A 24,211-nucleotide genomic window follows, 5' to 3' on the forward strand; every position below is an offset into this window, starting at 1 on the left:
ACTTGTACTCCATATATGGATACATACAGCACATTAATACAAATACAGATGTCTGAAGAAATTCATGTATTGTGAAGGTTGTATATTGGTTTGTAGTAAATCGTTTGCAGTTACCTCGGAGATCATGGTAATTTTGTGTACTAAATTTGGGTATTATCACAATTTTACAGCCAGCACAAATCTCTCTCCTACCTGGTTAGATTCCAAGAATGGGACATTAGCTCCTAAATGTGGATGCTTACCTAATAAAAACACTAACCATTTCTTGTGGAACATTTTCATCTATTTCCACTATAAAAAGAGTTCATGTAAAACTCTAGCAAGAAGCAAGCCATTCACGCCGTGCTATATAGGAAGCTGTTTTCCAGTCAAGACTGGGTGGATCTGTACAGTTCAGAGTCTGCCCCTATAGGCCAGACATAAGTTGGAAGAAAAAAGGATCATCTACCTTAATTTCCTTTACATCTTGTCCTGGTTTTACTCCCATCTTTCTTGCTTTTCCACTGCTAACTCTATGTTCTCCCATCCCCTTAAATTTACACATTCCCAAAGGTTCTAAACGCAGCTCTTGTTCTTCCCGAAGACCACATCTCTATTCAGTATTTCAGCTCTAACCTCCATGCGGATGACTCCAAAATCTAATGACTCCAAAATCTAATCTCTGTTGTGAGATCTGGTTGCATTTCAAGTTCTTTGTATTATAGGCCAGACTCCTGTACCTCATCTCTCAAATGTCTGATTTTATCATTGGGACATCACAGCCTTCCTCAGTTTCTCCTTTTCATTTCTAGTCAGACACTAAATCTTGAGCTTGACACTACTAGCCCAGTGTCCCTTCAGTTTATCTAATACTATTGCTAGATTAATTATGTATTTGCTGTTATCCTTTACAAAATCTGTAGTGACTCCATGCTGACCACAGAATGTAATCAAACATTTCCCAGTCTAAATGTACTCTGGACACAATACTTCCAGCTTCGGTTCCTACTGATTCTTGTGCGGTTCTCCACCCCAATCAAGCTATTCTGTGTAATTCTCCAACCATGACTCTATTAGCCTATTCTCAAGTCTTATATTTAATCAGCACATGAGTCACTCATTCCTAAAAAACGTCCTGACAAAATACCTCCCGTAATTACCATGCATAAGTATAGATTATACTGGAGTCCTTGTTTCATTCCCCTCACCCAAAGCCAAATACAAAGAGATGGTTCAGACCGCCTTGTGACTCCTAGTTCCTGTGTGCCCCATAGTAGGGAAACTTAGCCAAGAAAATATATGTTCAGCTCTGACATGTAAAGAACTTAGAAGTTGCCAACCCCTTCCTTACAAGACAAACTGGCCAAAATCAATGACAATCACATCCAGAGATATAGCACCTGATATTGGTTTGCCTAGAGCAAAACCTGCTGGATGCCATAAACTGACGGGAACATTTAGTAATTTTGCAAATTGCCAGCAGTTGTGTGGAACTAATGTGAGAGTGAGAAACTCCTAGAAACTGCAGTCATGGGAGGTGGGAGTGGGACACACTTTCCCTCCAGAAATGCCAGCAGGTTATCACAGAACGGGTCTAAGGATTCAAGAAAAATCCCCTTATGGTCCTGATAGGAGAAACCCTATCTCCCTAAGAAAGGACTACTCCAGTAGGAAGGACATCTCCCCAGAGGACAATACAGAAGACTTACCCCAACAGGGAGAAGGGAACTCTGCTCCACTCCAACCTCTCTGTCTCACCTAAGGTGGGGAAATTCCCCCTTATTCAACAGGGGAGATGACATCAAGGAAATAGAGAATGCTGCAGGCAGGAAAAACAGTAGCAGCAAGAGGAAGAAAGCGATATGTTGTAGGAGAGACAGAAACACTTGTGAAGGCATATTCCCAAGACAAGCCCACTAAGAGACCAAGTCTTAGAAGATTTTAGAATGTTCCCCGTGTTCTACACCCTATGCTACACCAATATGTTGCTAGTATGATAACAGTGGATTACAGCTTAAAAGACTACAAGACACAGACTTTCTCTGAGGAGAAATAAAAAAGGAAGTCCCAAAATCAAAAACAAGGACATTGGAGGAATTTGAGGTCTCTGGTCCCTATAGCTACAGGAAACAGTAAATACAGCCCAACTCCTAGCAAGATTAACATAAATCTTCATACTAGAGACTTTGTGTCTTGGTACCCATTACCCAATAACATACATGGCTTTCAACCACAAAATTACAAAGTATACAAAAGGCAAGAAAAAGCAGAATCTGAAGAGAAAAAGCAATCATCAGATCCAGACTCAGATATGACACACTTGTTAGTATTATCAAATAGGCAATTTAAATAGCTATGATTAATATCTAAAAGGATGTAATGAGAAAAGTACCCAACATGAAAGACCAGATAGGTAACATCAGTAGAGAGATGGAAACTATAAGAAAGAATCAGAAGGAAATGCTAGAAATCAGACACAGGAACAGAAATGAAGAATGCCTTTGAGAGTGGGTGAGTAGATTTGAAACAGCTGAGGAAAGAATGGGTGAACTTAAATATTAGCCGATTTTATTTTGTTTTTCTCTATACATCTGAGTTACATGTTTATTTTATTACATTTCTTTTTTTCCAGCTTTATTGAGCTATACTTGACATATAACATTTTGTAAGTTTAAGGTATACAACGTGATGATTTGAAATATGTATACATTGCAAATGATTATCACAATAATGTTAGCCAGCACATCCATTACCTCACACAGCTACCATTCCGTGTGTGTGTGTGTGTGTGTGTGTGTGGTGAGAACATTTAAGATCTACTCTCTTAGCAGCTTTCAAGTGTACAACACAGTATTGTTAACTACAATCACCATGCTGGACATTAGTTCCCAGAAACTTACATATCTTACAACTGGAACTTTGGACCCTTTGACCAACATCATCTGTTTCCCTTACTCCCCAGCCCCTGGCAACCACCAGTACACTCTCTATTAATTCGTTTGGTTTTTTGTTTGCTTTTTTTTAGATTCCGCATATAAGTGAAATCACGTGGCATTTGTCTTTCTCTGTCTGGCTTATTTCACTTAGCATAAGTGCCCTAAGTTTCATTAATGTTGGGCAAATAGCAGGATTTCCTCCTTTTTATGGCTGAATAATATTCCACTGTATATATCTATATACTACATTTTCTTCATTCATCATTGACGGACACTTAGGTTGTTTCCATGCGTTATGAACTTGTCAAGTTAACACTTAATAAGTGGATCACATAGATATGTGGTCAACCAAGGTGGTGACACAGGAGACTCCTGAACTCCTCACACCAACACAACAAATGTACAGCTACATACAGAGCAATTTCCTTTAAAAGAAATCCAGAAATTAGCTGAATGATTCCTAAACATCAGACAAATGAGAAAATACACACATTGATACTGGTAAAAAAAGGCTGAGACACACTCTTGCTATAAACCCTACTCCCAGCACAGTAGGGGACAATCAGGAGGGAAATCCAACTACCAGCTTCTCCTCGAAGAGTGAAGAGTTTGGACATTACGTTTAGCACCCAAACTTTTAAGACTCCCACCCAATAGATGGAACCCCAAAACACCTAACTCTGAGAGCCAATGAGGCTTGCATACGAGACCCAAAAGACTATCGCAAAAGAAGAAGCAATAGTTAATGGGCATATGAGCACTTGCCAAAGCTATCCCACCAGGGCTCAGTGCAGAGGAAGCAGGCAAAAACACCCATCTCACACTTTTTCCCTGGAAGCACCTTAACTACATTCTTTACCAGCTGCTGCCTGAGAGTCCAGTCTTGGTAAGATATATGTTTCTAGGAATTTACCCACTTCTTCTAGGTTATCCAATTTGTTGGAATATGATTTTTCACAGTAACCTTTATAATCCTTTGTATTTCTGTAATGTCAGTTGTAATGTTTCCTCTTCCATTTATAATTTTATTTGAGTCCTCTCTTTTTTTTTTTGGTTAGCTAAAAGTTTGTCAGTTTTGTTTATGTTTTAAAAAAACCAACTCTTAAAGTTTCATTGATTTTTTTCCTATTGTCTTTCTAGTTTCTATTTCACTTATTTCTAATCCTTATTATTTCGTTCTTTCTGTTAACTTAAGGCTTAGTTTGTTCTTTTTCTAATTCCTTGAAATTAGGTGGTTTATTTGAGATCTTTCTCTTAATGTATGTGTTTATCACTATAAACTTCTCTCTCAGAACTGCTTTTGCTGCATTCCATAAGTTTTGGTATCTTGTATTTCCATTTTCATTTGTCTTGACATATTCTTTTATTTCCCTTTTGACTTCTTTTTTGACCCACTGGTTGATGAGGAGTGTGTTAATTTCCACATATTTGTGAGTTTTCCAACTTTCCTCCTGTTATTGACTTCTAGTTTTATACCATTGTGGACAGAACAAATGCTTGACATAATCTCAATATTCTTAACTTTGTTAAGGCTTGCTTTATGACCCAATATATGATCTCTCCTGGAGAATGTTCCATGTGTGCTTGAGAAGAATGTTTATTTTGGTGGTATTGGGTGGAATATTCTATATATTTTGTTAGGTGCATTTGGTCTACAGTGTTATTCAGGTCTGCTGTTTTCTTATTGATTTTCTGTCGGGTTGATCTATCCAGGGGGATTATAACATATGGATAAATGAAATGATTGACAGCAGTGTCTCGAGGGATGGGAAGGATGACTTGGGTATACACTCATAAACTGGATCAGTATAGTGTTATTTGAAGGTGGACTTAGAATATTTTAAAATGTATATTGTAAACCCTAGGGCAACAACTGAAAATTTTTTTTAAATGTTGAAAGGAAGTAAAATGGAATAATACAAAATTCTCAATTAAACACATGGAAGTCAGAAAAAGAGGGGTGGGAGAAAAATGAACAAATGTAATGAATAGAAAACAGTTACAAAGATGGTAAATTTTAATCCAACTATATCAATAATCACTTTAAATGTGAATGGTCTAAACACACTAGTTAAAAGACAGAGATCTTCAGATCGGAGTAAAAAAACTAGACCCAACTTTATGCTGTCTACCACAAACCTACTTTAAATATAATGACTCCGAAAAAATTAAAAGTAATGAGATGGAAAAAGAAACACCATGCTAACACTAATCAAATGATAATATTATACACTGTACCAGTTATCTATTGCTATATAATGAACTACTTCAAAATATGTTTGCTTAAAACAACCACCATTTAATTTTTCACAGTTCTTTGGGTCAGCAACTTGAGTAGAGCACAGTAGTGTTGTCCTTCTGGTCTCACCTGGGTTTACTCTTGTGGTCGCAGTCACCTAGTGGCTAGAATGACTGAATGATCTGAATTTTACTCACATGCTAGTTGTTGTCTGGGTCTTTCTCTTCTTGTAATCTTTCAACTTTAAGGAGAGCAGCCTAGGCTTCTTAACATGGCAATCTCAGAGCAGCTAGGAGGTGAGATTGGAAGCTGCAACACCTCTTGAGGGCTTCCTTTGAAGTCACCCAATGTCACTTCAGTCCCATTTCTACTGGTCAAAGTTAGGCAAGTTGCTGACTATCCAGCCCAGATCAAGAAGTCAGGAGATAGAGCCTATTTCCTAATGGAAGGAGTTTTATTTTTAATCCACTATCTATGTTGATATGTTCAGCTTTGGGAATTAAAGAAGCTGGGAAAAGAGATATGTTTAAGGGCTTTTATTGGAATTATTATGCATCATGCACTTTGGGCAAGTTAGTCAACTTCTCTGTGCCTTACCTTCCTTACTCTAATTGAAGCTAATAATATTACAGTATCACCTCAGAGGATTGTGAAGATTAAATGAGATAATATATAAGTAGCATCTTTAGAGGAGTACCTGGCTCATGTAGGTCCTCTAAGCATTGATGGTGATGATGATGATGATGATGATGATGAGTGATGAATTGATTTAGCAATTACTACTTCTAGATTCTAGCTTCAACTTTGTCACTAATTAGCTAGGGGGCATTTTTCAAATCATTTAACACCCTCAAGTTAGTTTATTTGACTATGAACTGAGGGGCTTATATAATAGACTACCTCTACGATCCCTTCTCATTCTACAGTTGCAACTGTACTAATGTTTAACTGAGAAGAAATATTTCACATAGAAGAAATATATGCCAAATTTATGGTAAATATAGGTATTTAGGGCACTGGAGATGCCTGGCCACAGAATTACAGTGCAGAAGTCTTTTAAATTTCTTATTACAAAAATAAACTTGAAAAGGAAATAATCTTGATTAGATTCTGTGGTTCTTTGAGGGAGAGCAGCTATCAACAAAATAATTTGTGAGGACTATTTACTTTTCTTCAATTCAGCAATAAAGCATTTAGCATGTTAAAGGTATTGTAATAGTCCCTGAAGACAAAAAGATAAATAAGACACCAGTTCACCACCTAGGCTGGCCAACAAATATAGAGGAATGGGATGAGAGATGAGTCTGGAGTGGTAAACAAACAAAGCCAAATCATACAGGGTCTTGTGAGTTATACTAAGGAATTTTTATTTTATTCTAAGACCAAGGGTAGAGAGAGGCCCTTAAAAATCTTGAAGCAGGTAAAGCTTTTCAGGTGAAGGTGCAATTCGAGGTGGCCTTAAAGATGACAGAAAATTTACTACCAGCTAGATTGTCTACTTAGTGCTTGCTGTTCTCTTTGTAAAACCTTACAGTGACTCCAAACTGCCCACAGAATAAGGTAAGTCCAAGTGTTATAGTTCTTTGTATCCTTCCTGCCCTTCTACTCTGATGCAGAAATCAGCAGAGACAAAATTAGCCTTCCTCTCCTTACCTCACCCGTGCCCATTATTCTCTTAAAGTTCACTGTTCCTTCATAGCCTGGAGTATTTATATGGGTGTTCACTTGTTTAAGTTCCAAAAGGTCAGAAGGCCGGTCTGTCTTATTGGCATCGTATGGCTTCAGTGTGGTGATTCAGAGGATGTTGAGATGGGCTAGGCCGATCACCCTTGATACTGGAGGACTTACTCTTCCAACTGCTGCGAGTATTGTCAGCAGATGAGCCTCAGCTGTCAGCCCTCTTCAGCGCTGCTTCAGCTAAAAGAGAGCTACTTCACCAAAAGTCACCCCTTCCTGGGGGTAGCCAACATCCAATGACTGGATGGACCCAGAGGATAAAAGTTCTCCCCACTTTCCCCAATAAGAGGCAACACTAAGGGGTCATGCTAGCTTCAGAGCTCCCTGTGGGGTCAGCTGAAGCCGTTGTTGAGACTGCATAGTAGCCCATCTTCTCCCTCTGCCCAATCCTCCCAAGATCACTTCCCTATAAACCTCCTGGACATTAATCTCCCTCTCAGAGTCTGCTTCTCAAATAGGACATTTGGAAATATTTCCTGAATGAGCAAAAGAATGAATATACCGAAGGATAGATCCTATACCAATTTGGGAGGGGAACTAGATAGAGGAATCACTGTTACCCGAATTGTTAATTATTTCCTCATCATTTAAAGGGCCATATGTGAAGTCTTAAGTCTCTGTTACAATTCTCCTGTGTCTGCTCTTTTGTTTGTTTTCTACATACTGATACAAATTGCTGTCTCCAAGTGGAAAAGTTTTTATTATGAATGTCACCTTTGATGACCTTGTGCTCTTGTCTGCCTGAACTGGCTGGGAAAGTTTTACTACTAAAAATATACTAAAGAATGTTGGTTTGTCCACATTTCATTGATGATATTCTTTTTTTATACTGGGTAAAATTTTATTTTTTAAAAATTCTTATTGGAGTAGAGTTGATTTGCAATGTTGTGTTAGTTTCAGGTGTACTGTAAAGTGAATCAGTTATACATATACATATATCCGCTCTTTTTTAGATTCTTTTCCCAAATAGGCCATTACAGAGTATTAAGTAGAGTTCCCTGTGCTATACCATAGGTCCCTATTAGTTATCTATTTTATATATAGTAGTGTGTGTATGTCAGTCCCAATCTCCCAATTTATGCCGCCTCACCCCCTGCCCCCCTGGTAACCATAAGATTATTGTCTACATCTGTAACTCTATTTCTGTTTTGTAAATAAGTTCATTTGTACCATTTTTTTAGATTCCACATATAAGTGATGCCATTGCTGATATTCTTAATGCAGGACTGTTTCATACTTTATTATTAAATTGGTCTCAAAATATAAAGATAAAATAGATGCAATATTAAGTATCTGTATGCCGAGGAAAATATATGTATTTTAAAAATCTCAGTGGTTAACATTTTGGCCACTGGGTGTCACCACAGTTCTAGCGTTTCTTTTTGTTTTTTTGTTTTATATTGGAGCATAGTTGATTAAAAACACTGTGTTAGTTTCAAGTGTACAGCAAAGTGATTCAGTTATACATATACATGTATCTATTCTTTTTCAAATTCTTTTCCTATTTAGGTTATTACAGAATACTAAGCAGAATTCCCTGTGCTATACAGTAGGTCCTTGTTGGTTATCTGTTTTAAATATAGTAGTGTGTATATGTCAATCCCAACCTCCCACTCTCTCCCTCCCCCTTCCCCCCCCCCCCCCGTAACCATAAGTTCGTTCTCTAAGTCTGTGAATCGGTTTCTCTTTTGTAAATAAGTTCATTTGTATCATTTTTTTTTTTTTTAGATTCTGCATATAAGCGATACCATATGATATTTGTCTTTCTCTGTCTGACTTACTTCACTTAGTATGATAATCTCCAGGTCCATCCATGTTGCTGTAAATGGCATTATTTCATTCTTTTTAATAGCTGAGTAATATTCCATTGTATATATATGTACCACATCTTCTTTATCCATTCATCTGTTGATGGACATTTAGGTTGCTTCCATGTCTTGGCTATTGTAAACAGCACTGCAATGAACATTGGGACACATATGTCCTTTCGAACCATGTTTTTCTCTGGATATATGCCCTATTTTTAGTTTTTTAAGGACCCTCCATAATGTTCCCCATAGTGGCTATAACAATTTACATTCCCACCAACAGTGTAGCAGGGTTCCCTTTTCTCCACACCCTCTTCAGCATTAATTGTTTGTAGATTTTTTGATGATGGTCATTCTGATGGGTGTGAGGTGATATCTCATTGTAGTTTTGATTTGCATTTCTCTAATAATTAGCGATGTTGAGCATCTTTTCATGTGTTTGTTGGCCATCTGTACGCCTTCTTTGGAGAAATGTCTATTTAAGTCTTCTACCCATTTTTTGATTGGGTTGTTTGTTTTTCTGATATTGAGACACATGAGCTCTTTGTAAATTTTGGAGACTAATGCCTTGTCGGTTTCTTCATTTGTAAATATTTTCTCCCAGTCTGTGGGTTGTCTTTTCATTTTGTCTGTAGTTTCCTTTGCTGTGCAAAAGCTGTTGAGTTTAATTAGGTCTCATTTGTTTATTTTTGTTTTCATTTCCATTACTCTAAGAGACAGCTCAAAAAAGATATTGCTGTGATTTATGTCAAAGAGTGTTCTATGTTTTCCTCTAAGAGTTTTATAGTATCCAGTCTTACATTTAGGTCTTTAATCTATTTTGAGTTTATTTTTGTGTATAGTGTTAAAGAATGTTCTAATTTTATTTTTTTAAATGTAACTGTCCAGTTTTCCCAGCACTATTTATTGAAGAGAGTGTCTTTTCTCCATTGTATAGTCTTCCCTCCTTTGTCATAGATTAATTGACCATAGGTGCATGGGTTTATTTCTGGGCTTTCTATCCTGTTCCATTGATCTATATTTCTGTTACTGTGCCAGTACCATACTGATTTAATGACTGTAGCTTTGTAGCATAGTCTGAAGACAGGGAGCCTGATTCCTCCAGCTCCGTTTTTCTTTCTCAAAATTGTTTTGGCTATTTGGGGTCTTTTGTGTTTCCATGCAAATTTTAAGATTTTTTGTTCTAGTTCCATGAAAAATGCCATTGGTAATTTGATAGGGAAGGCATTGAATCTGTAGATTGCCTTGGGTAGTACAGTCATCTTGACAATATTGATTCTTCCTATCCAAGAACATGGTATATCTTTCCATCTGTGTCAATTTTGATTTCTTTCATCAGTATCTTATAGTATTCCATGTACAGGTCTTTTGCTGCCTGGGTAGGTTTATTTCTAGGTATTTTATTCTTTTTGAAGCAATGATAATGGAATTGTTTCCTTAATTTCTCTTTCTGATGTTTCATTTTTAGCATATAGAAATGCAAGAGATTTACCTGTATTAATTATGTAACCTGCAACTTTATCAGATTCATTGATGAGCTCTAGTAGTTTTCTGGTAGCATCTTTAGGATTTTCTATGTATAGTATCATGTCATCTGCAAACAGTGACAGTTTTACTTCTTTTTTTCCAATTTGGATTCCTTTTATTTATGTTTCTTCTCTGATTGCTGTGGCTAGGACTTCCAAAACTGTGTTGAATAAAAGTGGCAAGAGTAGACATACTGTCTTATTCCTGATCTTAGAGGAAATGCTTTCAGCTTTTCACAGTTGAGTATGATGTTAGCTGTAGGTTTGTCATATATGGTCTTAGTATGGTTGAGGTAGGTTCCCTCTATGCCCACTTTCTGGAGAGTTTTTCATTTTTTCAAATGAATGTTGAATTTCGTCAAAAGCTTTTTCTGCATCTATTGGGATGATCATATGGTTTTTATTCTTCAATTTGTTGATGCAGTGTATCACACTGATTGATTTGTGGATACTGAAAAATCCTTGCATCCCTGGGATAAATCTCACTTGATCATGGTGTATGATCTTTTTCATGTTTTTTTTTAATTTTTTTAATTTTTATTTTTGGCTGTGTTGCATCTTCATTGCTGTGCGTGGGCTTTCTCTAGTTGTGGTGAGTGGAATCTACTCTTCGTTGCAGTGCACGGGCTTCTAATTGCGGTGGCTTCTCTTGTTGTGGAGCACGGGCTCTAGGCATGCAGGCTTCAGTAGTTGCAGCACATAGGTTCAGTAGTTGCGGCACGTGGGCCCTAGAGCACACCGGCTTCAGTAGTTGTGGCACACAGGCTCAGTAGCTGTGGCTCACAAGCTCTAGAGCACAGGGTCAGTAGTTGTGGCACATGGGCTTAGTTGCTCCGTAGCATGTGGAATCTTTCCAGACCAGGGATTGAACCTGTGTCCCCTGCATTGGCAGGTGGGTTCTTAACCACTGTGCCACCAGGGAAGCCCCCCTTTTCATGTATTGTTGGATTCAGAGTGCTAGTATTTTGTTGAGGATTTTTGTGTCTATGTTCATCAGTGATATTGGCCTGTAATTTCTGTGGTATCTTTGTCGAGTTTTGGTAGCAGGATGATGGTGGCCTCATAGAATGAGTTTGGGAGTATTCCTTTATATGAAATTCTTTGGAATAGTTTCAGAAGGATGGGTGCTAACTCTTCTCTAAATGTTTGATAGAATTTGCCTTTGAAGTCTTCTGGTCCTGGACTTCTGTTTGTTGGGAGTTTTTTAATCACAGTTTCAATTTCAGTACTTTGGATTGTTCTGTTCATATTTTCTATTTCTTCCTGGTTTAGTCTTAGGAGATTGTACCTTTCTAAGAATTTGTCCATTTTTTCTAGGTTGTCCATTTTATTGGCATATAGTTGCTTGTAGTAGTCTCTTATGATCCTTTGTATTTCTGTGGTGTCCATTGTAACTTCTCCTTTTTCATTTCTAATTTTACTGATTTGAGCCCTCTCCCTTTTTTCCTTGATGAGTCTGGCTAAAGGTTTATCAATTTTATCTTTTCAAAGATATACTGGGTATCATCACAGTTCTAGCTTTTAAAAAAAATAAAGTTTTAATCAATTGATTGGAAGTAACTAATAAATTATTTATTAATTAATAAGAAATTACTTAATGTTATTAAATCTCATGATTATTAATCTCATTAGAGATTTAATAACATATTTTCATTGTTCAACCATTAAACATTGAACATTAATATCCACAAGAGGAAATTCTTTGTAAAATACAATTTTAGCATGTTTTGTTTTTCTTCACAGCAAATCACATAGAGAGAAAATTTCTTCTAACCATGATTGGAGTATCTCGTGTGAGTGGGCAAGTGGAATGGGAAGGCTGAGGCTGAAGGAGGACACGGAAACAGTTGAATTACTGCCTTATCAGAGAACCAGAGCCAACTAAATAGAGAGAGAGAGATTCCCAAAATAAAAATGACCTCTTTCTGTCTTAACTTCTTTTAATCCTTACAACCTCTGTAAAGTAAGTACTTTTATTTCCTCCATTTTACAGATGGAGAAACTGAAGCACAGAGAGGTTAATAACTACCCAAGATCAGACACAAGTTGGTGGAACCAGAATTCAAGACAGAGAACATTCCTAAGGGTAGCAGATTATACCCTTGGTGAAGGCCTAGACAGTGTTTTCAAAATGTCATGGTACCTCAACCACCCTCATCAAAGTTGAATATAAACATTGGTAAAGGGCTTCCCTGGTGGCGCAGTGGGTAAGAATCTGCCTGCCAATGCAGGGGAAACGGGTTTGAGCCCTGGTCCGGGAAGATCCCACATGCCGTGGAGCAACTAAGCCCGTGTGCCACAACTACTGAGCCTGCACTCTAGAGCTTGCGAGCCACAACTACTGAGCCCACGCACAACAACTACTGAAGCCCGCGCACCTAGAGCCCGTGCTCCACAACAAAGAGAATCCACCGCAATGAGAAGCCCGCGCACCACAACAAAGAGTAGCCTCTACTAGCCGCACCTAGAGAAAGCCCATGTGCAGCAACAAAGACCCAACACAGCCAAAAATAAATAAAATAAAAATAAATTTTAAAAAAATCATTGATAAGTATAATAATTGTTAACATATATATTCCAGTTGCATCCCTGACTACTGAATCAGAACTAACCCAGACCAATCAAATGAGAAGCTCTGGGTATGGGGCCCAGAGAATTGGTATTTTAAAAAGGTTTTTTTCCAGGTGATTCTTTTGTGCAGCCAGAGTTGATGTCATGTTTTTGAGCAATAGTTCTCAAATGAAATCTTGAACAAGTACCTTAGAGGTGATTCTCATGCAAATTCTGCAAAATACACTTTGAGAAACTGTCATAAAGAACAAAAAGACAGGGACTTCCCTGGAGGTCCAGTGATTAAGACTCCACTTCCACTGCAGGGGGCACGGGTTCGATCCCTGGTCGGGGAACTAAGATCCCACGTGTCTCATGACCAAAAAAAAAAAAAAAAAGAATAAAAAGACGGGTCAGAGAAAAGAATGCCAAAGGGGAGAGAAGTGTTAGACTAAGACTCTTCCATGTGGTATTAAACTATGGCTGATTTTCCAGATCCAGAGACCAGGCTGTCTGGAAGCTCACATCACAGACTGAGCAAGAGGAGTCTGTCAAGGGGCCAGCAAGTCCACCCGTAGTCTCTCCTCATGCCTGACCCACTTGGCTAGGGGGTTGTGTTTTGCAAAATGTGAGACCTGGTTGGCCATGTGGGCATTCCGGGTCCCCCAGCACAGCTGCACCTTAGGGGTCCATCATGAGTGGGGGACCACTGCCTGCCAATGGCAGTCCATGGGACTCCTTTAAGGACCCCATTCCTGAGCCCACACACAGTGATTCAGGCCTGCAGAGCTCTGTCACTGGACTTTTTAGTCATCACCCTCCACTTCTGGCTGTAAGGGCTAAAGAAATAACATCTTCTGGCTTAATCACCAGTATTTTCACAGTCTAGTACAGCACCTGGAGTCCATTCTAAGGGATTCCAGATCCTTCTTCCATCACCTGTAAAAATAGCAAAGCCTGAAGTACTGGCAGGAAAAGAGCAACACAGACAGAAATAGGAGTCAAGACAGGACCACTGGATGTGGCTGGGGAAATGACAACATGTTGCTGTCCTCTTCCTTCCATCCTCTACCCGCACCTGGTACCTACATTCTTCATCATTCTCGCTTCTCGGGGAGAAGAGTCCCTGAGGGAGGCAATTCAGGGCATGGGAAAGGTGCTGAGCTGGATGGGCCCTCAGGGGTCTCTTTGTACAGTCTCCTCATTTTACAGAAATAAATATCACTGCCCAAGTTCTCTTTCTTTGAATTTCAGATCTCTCATTTCATAGCAGAGACCCAGGCCTGGGTCAGACTTTAAGAGCCAACAGCTCTGACTGAAGACAGGACCTTACTTGAACCATCAGATAACTGTCCTCAATAGTCTAGGTATCAAACCAGCCCTGGCCAGGGCACTTATTAGCTGTCCTTCCTGCGACCCAGGGCCCTTTTGTTTAATTGGCATCATAGAAAGAGTACCGTGAGGAGTCCTGTCACTGCAGCCTCATCCCCCTCGGGTCTTAGCTCTGTTTGCACTCTACAGAGGGCTCAAGGAATTCCTACTTAGGCTTTATGACCCTCAGGGCGGAAATGTTACTTCACCCCTGGCTACAGAAGCCTTATAACCTTAGTTATAAATCAGAAACCGAACTCTCACAAAACAGGATATAGTTGACCTTTACTATGCGAGCAAAAGAAGAATGAAATGAGATATTTATTGGACTGGCTAGAACTACCTTTTGGAGCAAATGTAATATTAACATTATTAATTTGTATATTTACCTGATGACTTTTAAATATTTCTGTCAGGATTGAATAAGCTTCTCTGTCATTTTCCAACTCAGTTGTCTACTACCTGGCAGGATTTCGTTGGCCACATTTATTTTAATTAAAATTTCCTTTGTGTCAATTACTTAGAAATATACCCTCTCTCCCTAAGCAGGCTGCTTATCACAAGGATGCTCTCTCCCTCCGTGCCTGCCCGTATCTCCCTCAGGTGTCCTTTGCACAGATCCTGGTAGACTATGAAACTTTCACAAAATGAAGGCATAATCCAAATAACTGAGAGCATCCAAAGACCTATATTTTCTCATTTCTATTAAAGCAAATTTGATAATGTAAATTAATATAAGCCATTGAAATAAATAGCAAATTTGAATTGACCAAAGTCATACTTTTAGAAATATATATATATAAATTCAAAGACATAGACTGGCTCAGATTTCTACTCCTATTATTAACTGTAGTTTGAGATTTTCCTTTTCATCCCAGGGATAATGATCACACAGCCAGTTAACAATTAAAGATTAGTAAACCCTCACAGTTATATACCAATTGTCGTGAAGATTTTAAACTACTAAATGATTATATTGCAAATAACCTGAAAAAAAATGCCCTAATTTATTTACCCAAATCTGTTAGAGTTTGAGATTACAAGTGTGAGATTACCTCACACTTCAGATGGGTAATAATCCAAACTGTCCTTATCCAAATGGGACACACACCCCCATGTAACCCTGCAGTCTCTAATTAGTTTCCCTGTAATTGATTGGCAGCTGGTGGGAGGAGGGGTGGCTAGGTGGACTGACGACACCTTAGTTACTCATGTTTTGTGTAGCTTTTCATCCAAAGTAACCACAGGGTCATTCCTATTTCCTCCTCTGCTAAGTCCTTAGAAAATTCCATTTAGGTCTGTAGCTGTACATTCAGAAAAAGAATCAAAAATTCTTTTATTAGAGTAAACATTAACAAAATCACTGTGAATGTTATTTAAAGGCTACAGGATTCCTCTTTGACACTGATTTTCAATTACCTGACTTTAATTGATATTTTATTAATGCGTGAAAGAGCTGCTTAAAGACAAAAAGTATTTCTATTTTATAGTCTTACACATGACAAGGAGAAATTGCAAAAAACCAAGAAAAGGCTAAAAGCACACACACATTGTGCGAATCACCACAAACTTCTCTACGAGACTTAGTTACCCTGTAGGTGGTAGGCTGTTCTTATCATTTATAACTGATCTTGGCTTACTTTATGTTTGAAGGAAGATTGACAAAGTCTTTCATTACACACAGAATGGATTAAGAGAGATTGAAAAGCAAGAATCGATAGTATTCGATGACTGGTTTGAATTGGAAAGTGGAGGAAAAGCAAAGAATTAAATATGACTCTAAGCATTCATGCCTACAGCTGAGCAGGTAGATAGATGGGAATGTGTTTTCATTCCTTAAATCATTCATTCACGAATTCATTCTTCCAGTCAACCCACCCTTATTGAATAATTTCTGAGGGCAACACGCTGCATGTGTCACTGAAGAAGCTTCTGACAAGCTCTTTGTAAGTCTACAATAAAATTGGGAAGAAAAGACTTGCCTCATGTGAAATAGTTAAGTAATAATAGAAGGGAATATACGATTAAATTAAAAAAACCTGACTAATGCAAGCATGAAGTAATAGGAGAATACAAAAATAGAACCAAAGTGGATAACAGTATTGGAACTGAGTCTCCTGGAAGACGTAAAATTAAACTGGTCCATGAACTCAATTGACAACCAACATTAGTTACACATCTATGATGAGTGCTGTCGCCAGCTAGGTATGGTGGAGGATACAAAAATGAACATGCCATGGACTCTCACCGGTAAGAACCTTACACACTAGAATAGGAGGCAGACATTTACCTAGTAATACAAAGCCCGTATGGTTAAGTGTGGGAAATAAAATATAAGCGAAGGGTCACTGAAGAACCAATGAGGGAGAAATGAAAAACAATGGGGCAGGGAAAGGGGGGTACCAGAGAAGGTTTTCTTAGAGCTGGTGTTAAACCAATAATGGGGTGAAATGCCTGTAAGGCACAAACAAATACGTGGAAGTGAGACAGTGCCTCCTAATGAAACCTGAGAAGACTCATTAGGATCTGGCAGTGATGTATTAACTACAATAGAGGAGGGCGTAGGGCAGAGAAATGATGGAAAAAGAGCGAAAATTTTAAAAACAAGACAGGGGAATCGATAGGGGAGTAGTAGGAAGCCACTTGGATGAGGAAATGGATATAAGTTGTTTGGTCAGATCCAAGGAAGTGAAAAAGCAGTGTGGTGGGTCAGAGTTCATAGGGAGAGATTCAGAACTTACCTTTGAAAAGGTGAACCCCTCGTGGACGTGGGTATCAGGGCAATTAGTCTGCAGCCCGTCCCCAGCAATAGCCATCATCATGCAGACTCTCGTTTCCGAGGTGCTCTATGACTCTTCTAAACTGGCCCAGCTTCCCAAGTCTCCCCACCTTCTTCAACCTCCCCCTTGGCCCCAGGGGACAGCACCACCGTCATCAGAGAGACTCTCCTATCCTACCAATTACCTGGTGTCTAAATGACGTTTCAAACAGCATGGCCAAAGCAGGTCTTCTTTTTTTTCTTTTCTTTTTTTTTAAATTGGAGTATAGTCGCTTTACAATGTTGTGTTAGTTTCTGATCTACAGCAAAGTGAATCAGCTATACGTATGCATATATCCCCTCTTTTTTGGATTTCCTTCCCATTTAGGTCACCACAGAGCACTGAGTAGAGTTCCCTGTGCTATACAGCAGGTTCTCATTAGCTATCTATATTATACATAGTATCAGTAGCGTATACATGTCAATCCCAATCTCCCAATTCGTCCCAACGCCCCCTCCCCACCTTGGTAACCGTAAGTTTGTTCTCTATGTCTGTGTCTCTACTTCTCAAAGCAGAGGTCTTGATCCATAGCCCCTCCCCCCCGCCCCTCCACCACCAAATCATGCTGCTAACAAGCCTTCATATCTAACTAGATGGTACCTCAGCTACTCAGTTGATTAGCTAAAAATCTAGGCTTCATCTTCTACTCCTTTCTGTCTTTCATTCCTATAATAGGTGAGCTAGCTCGATATCCATGTTATATCCTGAAACTGGCCATTTCTCACCGTTCCCACTCCTATATTATTCCCTCACCTACACGGTACTAGCCGTTTGTCCATGCCTCTTCTCCTTGACCCTACGTCCCTCCTCCGTCTCGTCATCAGAGTGATCTTGTGAAAGTGTCCAGCAGAATGTCTCACTCCCCCGTGGGAAATCCCCCACCTAGCATGAAATCCAAACTCCTTGCCACGCCCCCAAGCCAGGGAGCCCCATTCATCATTCGCATTGGATCTCCTACGTCCCTTCCTCAGGGTCCTCAGCCCAACACCCAGCTGAGGCAGCTCTGCCATCACTGCCACATGACCTCATTTTATCTCCTTTAGAGCACCTATTGGTACCTGGTGTATCTCAAATGTTTACTTCGTAAAAAATTATATATTTATCCCTACTAGGATGTAAGCGTCTTGAGAACTTTGTCAAGTTCATCATGTGTCCCTATGGTCTACAGTAAGGCCTGGCATATAGAAGATGCTCAAAAAATTATTTTTTGCCTGATGATAATGATGTGGGAATTAAGGCTCTTAGTTGTAAATACCTTTGGACTATTGACCTTAAGTAATTTCCTATCAAAATTGGATTACAATGATCCCCAACGTACCTTACAGATTTAAAATACTATCATGTCATCAAATAAAGTCCTACGTCAGTTCATTCCACCTCAATGATCATCTTAATGTGAGAAGATGATATAGCCTCATGGAATTTGGTAACTCGAACACCACGGTCAATGTCTTCTCCCCTCGCCTGTCTCATCAGACTCCCTTTGCCATATTCCAACAGCTTAGTCATTCTCTGCACATCAGCATCAGGGGAAGTTAACTATGATTTTAGCTCCAAAATGAAGATAAGGACTTGACCAAAATCACACCTGATTGCCTCTCTCATTCACTAACCTCATTTATTTGGGAAAGGGAGATGTCGAAGTAGATCTCTGTGAGTGTTAATTCTGAAGAAAAAACAAAACCCTGAATTGCATGAAGTCCACAGGAATATGTTTTATTCAAAACAAATATGTATATATAGAAGATTGATCAAAATCTAATACTTCCTGAATTGTGATAAACTTGATACAAAATGCTCCAACAGATTTGTTACTAAAAATTACATTCCTAATACTTTGAGGTACAGAATCAAAGTGTTTGGCTGAATTAACTAACTCAACCCACTGCTTTGGGTTTATAGCTCAGAGTCATATACAATATACAATCTTGATTTTCCATTTAGCCTTGAATAAGATATTATGGCCAAGATGTAAACAATATGACATAGATGCTCATAACTTGTGTATTGTCATTTAGGCAATAATCCTAAAATAAGTTCACTGAAATTTCATTACAATGTCCTCTAGGCTAAAGCTACAGAATCATATTCATTACAGGAGAGAGAGAATTATAGAGATTGGATTAATGTTAGAAATGCTTCTGGGAGAAAGCATACATATTCAAAATACTGTAAAAAATCATATGTAATTCAAGGACACTTATACCTTTAAAATTGTAATTTGACTATATTAATGATAAAGAAAATACTGGAATGCCAAGCCACTGTCAATTTATAGGTAAAGAGTATTTTTTTCATTCTTCATTCTCACTAATACACCAGACTGTGATCATTTAATATAATCTATCTATTACATGTTCCCACCTTAGCAAAATGATATCTGTCATTGTACTGCACTGGAGAACATTTCTACACAGACACTGGGGAATGTTGAAATAAAATGTTTGTTTAGAAGTCATGATTGTCCAAATAGGCAGAAAATAATTTCTTCTCAGACATTTGTTATTTTAGATAATCCCTCACCTCTTTTGTTGTACATTAATGCAGCTTATAGAACACCCAGTAATATGCTGTCTCTGAATAGAAGTAATCTCCTTGCCTTACAAATATTCTGAAAGTAGATATATAACTCAGCCATTCAAAAATTGTATACTTCCTTTTATTAGTAATTATCTATCACCAAACATGCTAATAATAGTCTCTCACACATGACACTTTTTCATAAGGTGTCTGTTTCTCACTGCAGGAAATATCTGCTTTCCACATTTGTGAAAAATATTTATGTATTCCCCAAGCACTGCACTGTATAAAATGGAAATTGGTTTCATTTGCCATTTATATTAAGAGTAATCTCCAAAGTGTTTTGCTAGTTCACTATGTTTCATTTTCTCTGTGAATAGTTCATCAAATACTCTCTTCTGCTTTGAAGTAAAGTAGTTTGTCCAATCACCCATTGCACCTGAAAAAAAACTGGAAAGAAATCAGACAAGAACCAATTTAAATGTACAGTATGCACAAAAGAAATCTGCTAGATTTATAAGAAAATGTGAATAATTTTATCTCTTGATGGTAAGATGATGGGGAATTATTCTTTTCTTCATTTGCTTATCTGTTGCTTCTAATTTCTTCAGTAGTTGCATATTAATTTGTATAGTTTAAAAAGTTATTTCTTAAAAAGAAAGGAAGATGAAAAATATATAAATATCCTAGGTCTTACCATAGGAGGCAAAGAAGGACCTCACCTAAACGTAATATAAACATAAAACAGACAAAGTGGATGCAATGATGCTTCATTTATTTTCCTGCCTCTGCACCTCTGCAGCCATAGCTGTGCTGATAACATACCATAGGAGTGGGTCATTGGTCTCATTTAAGGAAATTTCTTTTACAAAATCGATAACGGAGAGTTGAAAACATAAACACCAAGTTACTTGTATGACATCCTCACCTTCAATATAAGGCGTTCGGAAATTGAAATAAGACGTACACTTCACACGGTCCATTGGCTTCTCCTGATTGTTAGAGTCACACTCTCGGCCTTGGCCACTGCATCAACCCTGCAGGTCTGCCCTTCTCACCTCCATAATGCACACTATGTCAAACCCCAATCCTTGACCTGGCCCGCCATGGTCCTTTACCACTTCTGGCCCCAGGCTTCATCCCTGGGGTCTAGTCTAGTGGAACTGGAGTCGATAATATTGGGCTGTAATATCAATACACCATTTTATCCCTCCATACAGACTGTCTTACCTTGTTCTCTATTATCTTTTCTTTCCAATTAGCTATAAACTCTTTCAAGTTAAGGACACTGATGTATTGTTCATGTGTAATCCAGTAGTACTGAATCAGGTACTGACCATATAGTGGGTGCTCAAAACCCATGACAATGTCACCTACAGCAAAGAAGTAGGCTACAACCTAAGAAATTTTGGTGTTGTTGATTCCTGATTCAAAAGATTGAGTTTAAGAAGTAAAGTGGAGGAGCTTCAAGATGGAGGAAGAGTAAGAAGTGGAGATCACCTTCCTCCCCACAAATACAGCAGGAGTACATCTACATGTGGAACAACTCCTACAGAACACCTACTGAATGCTGGCAGAAGATCTCAAACCTCCCAAAAGGCAAGAAACTCCCCACGTACCTGGGTAGGGCAAAAGAAAAAAGAAAAAACAGAGACAAAAGAATAGGGAGGGGACCTGCACCAGTGGGAGGGAGCTGTAAAGGAGGAAAGGTGTCCACACACTAGGAAGCCCCTTCGCGGGCGGAGACTGCGGGTGGCAGAGGTGGGGAGCTTCGGAGCCACGGAGGAGAGCGCAGTAACAGGGGTGTGGAGGGCAAAGCAGAGAGATTCCCACACAGAGGAGTGGTGCCGACCAGCACTCACCAGCCCGAGAGGCTTGTCTGCTCACCCGCTGGGGCGGGCGGGGGCTGGGAGCTGAGGCTCGGGCTTCGGAGGTCAGACCCCAGGGAGAGGACTGGGGTTGGCTGCGTGAACACAGCCTGAAGGGGTTAGCGCACCACAGCTAGCCGGGAGGGAGTCCTGGAAAAAGTCTGGAACTGCCGAAGAAGCAAGAGACTTTCTCTTGCCTCTTTGTTTCCTGGTGCGCGAGGAGAAGGGATTAAGAGCGCCGCTTAAAGGAGCTCCAGAGATGGGCGCAAGCCGCGGCTATCAGAGCGGGCCCCAGAGACGGGCATGAGACGCTAAGGCTGCTGCTGCCGCCACCAAGAAGCCTGCGTGCAAGCACAGGTCACTAGCCACACCGCCCCTCCCGGTAGCCTGTGCAGCCCGCCACTGCCAGGGTCCTGTGATCCAGGGACAACTTCTCCGGGAGAACGCACGGCGCGCCTCAGGCTGGTGCAATGTCACGCTGGCCTCTGCCGCCGCAGGCTCGCCCCGCATCCGTACCCCTCCCTTCCCCCGGCCTGAGTGAGCCAGAGCCCCCAAATCAGCTGCTCCTTTAACCCCATCCTGTCTGGGCAGAGACAGACGCCCTCAGGTGACCTACATGCAGAGGCAGGTCCAAATCCAAAGCTGAACCCCGGGAGCTGTGCGAACAAAAAAGAGAAAGGGAAATCTCTCCCAGCAGCCTCAGGAGCTGCGGATTAAATCTCCACAATCAACTTGATGTGCCTGCATCTGTGGAATACCTGAATAGACAATGAATCATCCCAAATTGAGGCAGTGGACTTTGGGAGCAATGATATATATATATTTTTTCCTTTTTCTCTTTTTGTGAGTGTGTATGTGTATGCTTCTGTGTGTGATTTTGTCTGTATAGCTTTGCTTTTACCATTTGCCCTAGGGTTCAGTCTGTCCGTTTTTCTGTTTTTTTTTTTGTTTTTTGTTTTTAGTATAGTTTTTAGTGCTTGTTATCATTGGTGGATTTGTTTTTTGGTTTGGTTGCTCTCTTCTTTCTTTCTTTTTTTTTTTATTAACTTAAAAAGTTTTTTTTATTTTTAATAATTATTTTTTATTCTCTTAACTTTATTTTATTTTTTCTTTCGTTCTTTCTTTTTTTCTCCCTTTTATTCTGAGCTGTGTGGATGACAGGGTCTTGGTGCTCCAGCCGGGTGTCAGGCCTGTGCCTCTGAGGTGGGAGAACCGAGTTCAGGACATTGGTCCGCCAGAGATCTCCCAGATCCACGTAATATCAAATGGCGAAAATCTCCCAGAGATCTCCATCTCAACACCAAGACCCAACTCCACCCAATGACCAGCAAGCTACAGGGCTGGAAACCCTATGCTAAACAACTGGCAAGACAGGAACACAACCCCACCCATTAGCAGAGAGGCTGCCTAAAATCATAATAAGGTCACAGACACCCCAGAAAATACCACTGGACGCGGACCTGCCCACCAGAAAGACAAGATTCAGCTTCATCCACCAGAATACAGGCACTAGTCCACTCCACCAGGAAGCCTACACAACCCACTGAACCAACCTAAGTCACTGGGGGCAGACACCAAGACAACGGGAACTATGAACCTGCAGCCTGTAAAAAGGAGACCCCAAACACTGTAAGTTAAGCAAAATGAGAAGACAGAGAAACACACAGCAGATGAAGGAGCAAGGTAAAAACCCACTAGACCAAACAAATGAAGAGGAAATAGGCAGTCTACCTGAAAAAGAATTCAGAATAATGATAGTAAAGATGATCGAAAATCTTGGAAATAGAATGGAGAAAATACAAGAAACGTTTAACAAGGACCTAGAACTAATGAGCAAACAAACAATGATGAACAACACAATAAATGAAATTAAAAATTCTCTAGAAGGAATCAATAGCAGAATAACTGAGGCAGAAGAACGGATAAGTGATGAGGAAGATAAAATACTGGAAATAACTACTGCAGAGCAGAATAAAGAAAAAAGAATGAAAAGAATTGATGACAGTCTCAGAGACCTTTGGGAGAACATTAAACACACCAACATTCGAATTATAGGGGTCCCAGAAGAAGAAGAGAAAAAGAAAGGGACTGAGAAAATTTTTGAAGAGATTATAGTTGAAAATTTCCCTAATATGGGAAACGAAATAGTCAAGTCCAGGAAGCGCAGAGAGTTCCATACAGGATAAATCCAAAGAGAAACACGCCAAAACACATACTAATCAAACTATCTAAAATTAAATACAAAGAAAACATATTAAAAGCAGCAAGGGAAAAACAATAAATAACACACAAGGGAATCCCCATAAGGTTAACAGCTGATCTTTCAGCAGAAACTCTGCAAGCTAGAAGGGAGTGCCAGGACATATTTAAAGTGATGAAAAGGAAAAACCTACAACCAAGATTCTTTATCCAGCAAGGATCTCATTCTGATTTGATGGAGAAATTAAAACCTTTACAGGCAAGCAAAAGCTAAGAGAATTCAGCACCACCACCCAGCTTTACAACAAATGCTAAAGGAACTTCCCTAGGCAGAAAACACAAGAGAAGGAAAAGACCTACAATAACAAACCCAAAACAATTAAGAAAATGGGAATAGGAACATACGTATCGATAACTACCATAAATGTAAATGGATTAAATGCTCCAACTAGAAGACATAGACTGGCTGAATAGATATAAAAACAAGACCTGTATATATGCAGTCTACAAGAGACCCACTTCAGACCTAGGGACACATACAGATTGAAAGTGAGGGGATAGAAAAGATATTCCATGCAAATGGAAATCAAAAGAAAGCTGGAGTAGCAATTCTCATATCAGACAAAATAGACTTTAAAACAAAGACTATTACAAGAGAC

General features: G+C 39.4%; 1 protein-coding gene and 1 long non-coding RNA gene across 2 annotated transcripts in view; one reads left to right on the plus strand and one right to left on the minus strand.

The window, feature by feature from the left end:
• Positions 1-24,211, plus strand: part of LOC309609923 — a 477,943-nt gene that overhangs the window by 417,888 nt on the left and 35,844 nt on the right. The window lies entirely within an intron of this gene.
• The window catches only part of LOC309609909 (sulfotransferase 6B1-like), a 50,752-nt gene continuing 26,564 nt past the window's right edge, over positions 24-24,211 (minus strand). The window contains 1 exon segment of the mRNA XM_082352038.1: positions 24-19,924. Coding sequence (XP_082208164.1) covers positions 19,806-19,924 — 119 coding nt within the window. The 3' untranslated portion in view covers positions 24-19,805.

This window comes from Balaenoptera borealis (genome assembly GCF_965194805.1).
Source record: "Balaenoptera borealis genome assembly, chromosome: 13".
Taxonomy (NCBI): Eukaryota; Metazoa; Chordata; class Mammalia; order Artiodactyla; family Balaenopteridae; genus Balaenoptera; species Balaenoptera borealis.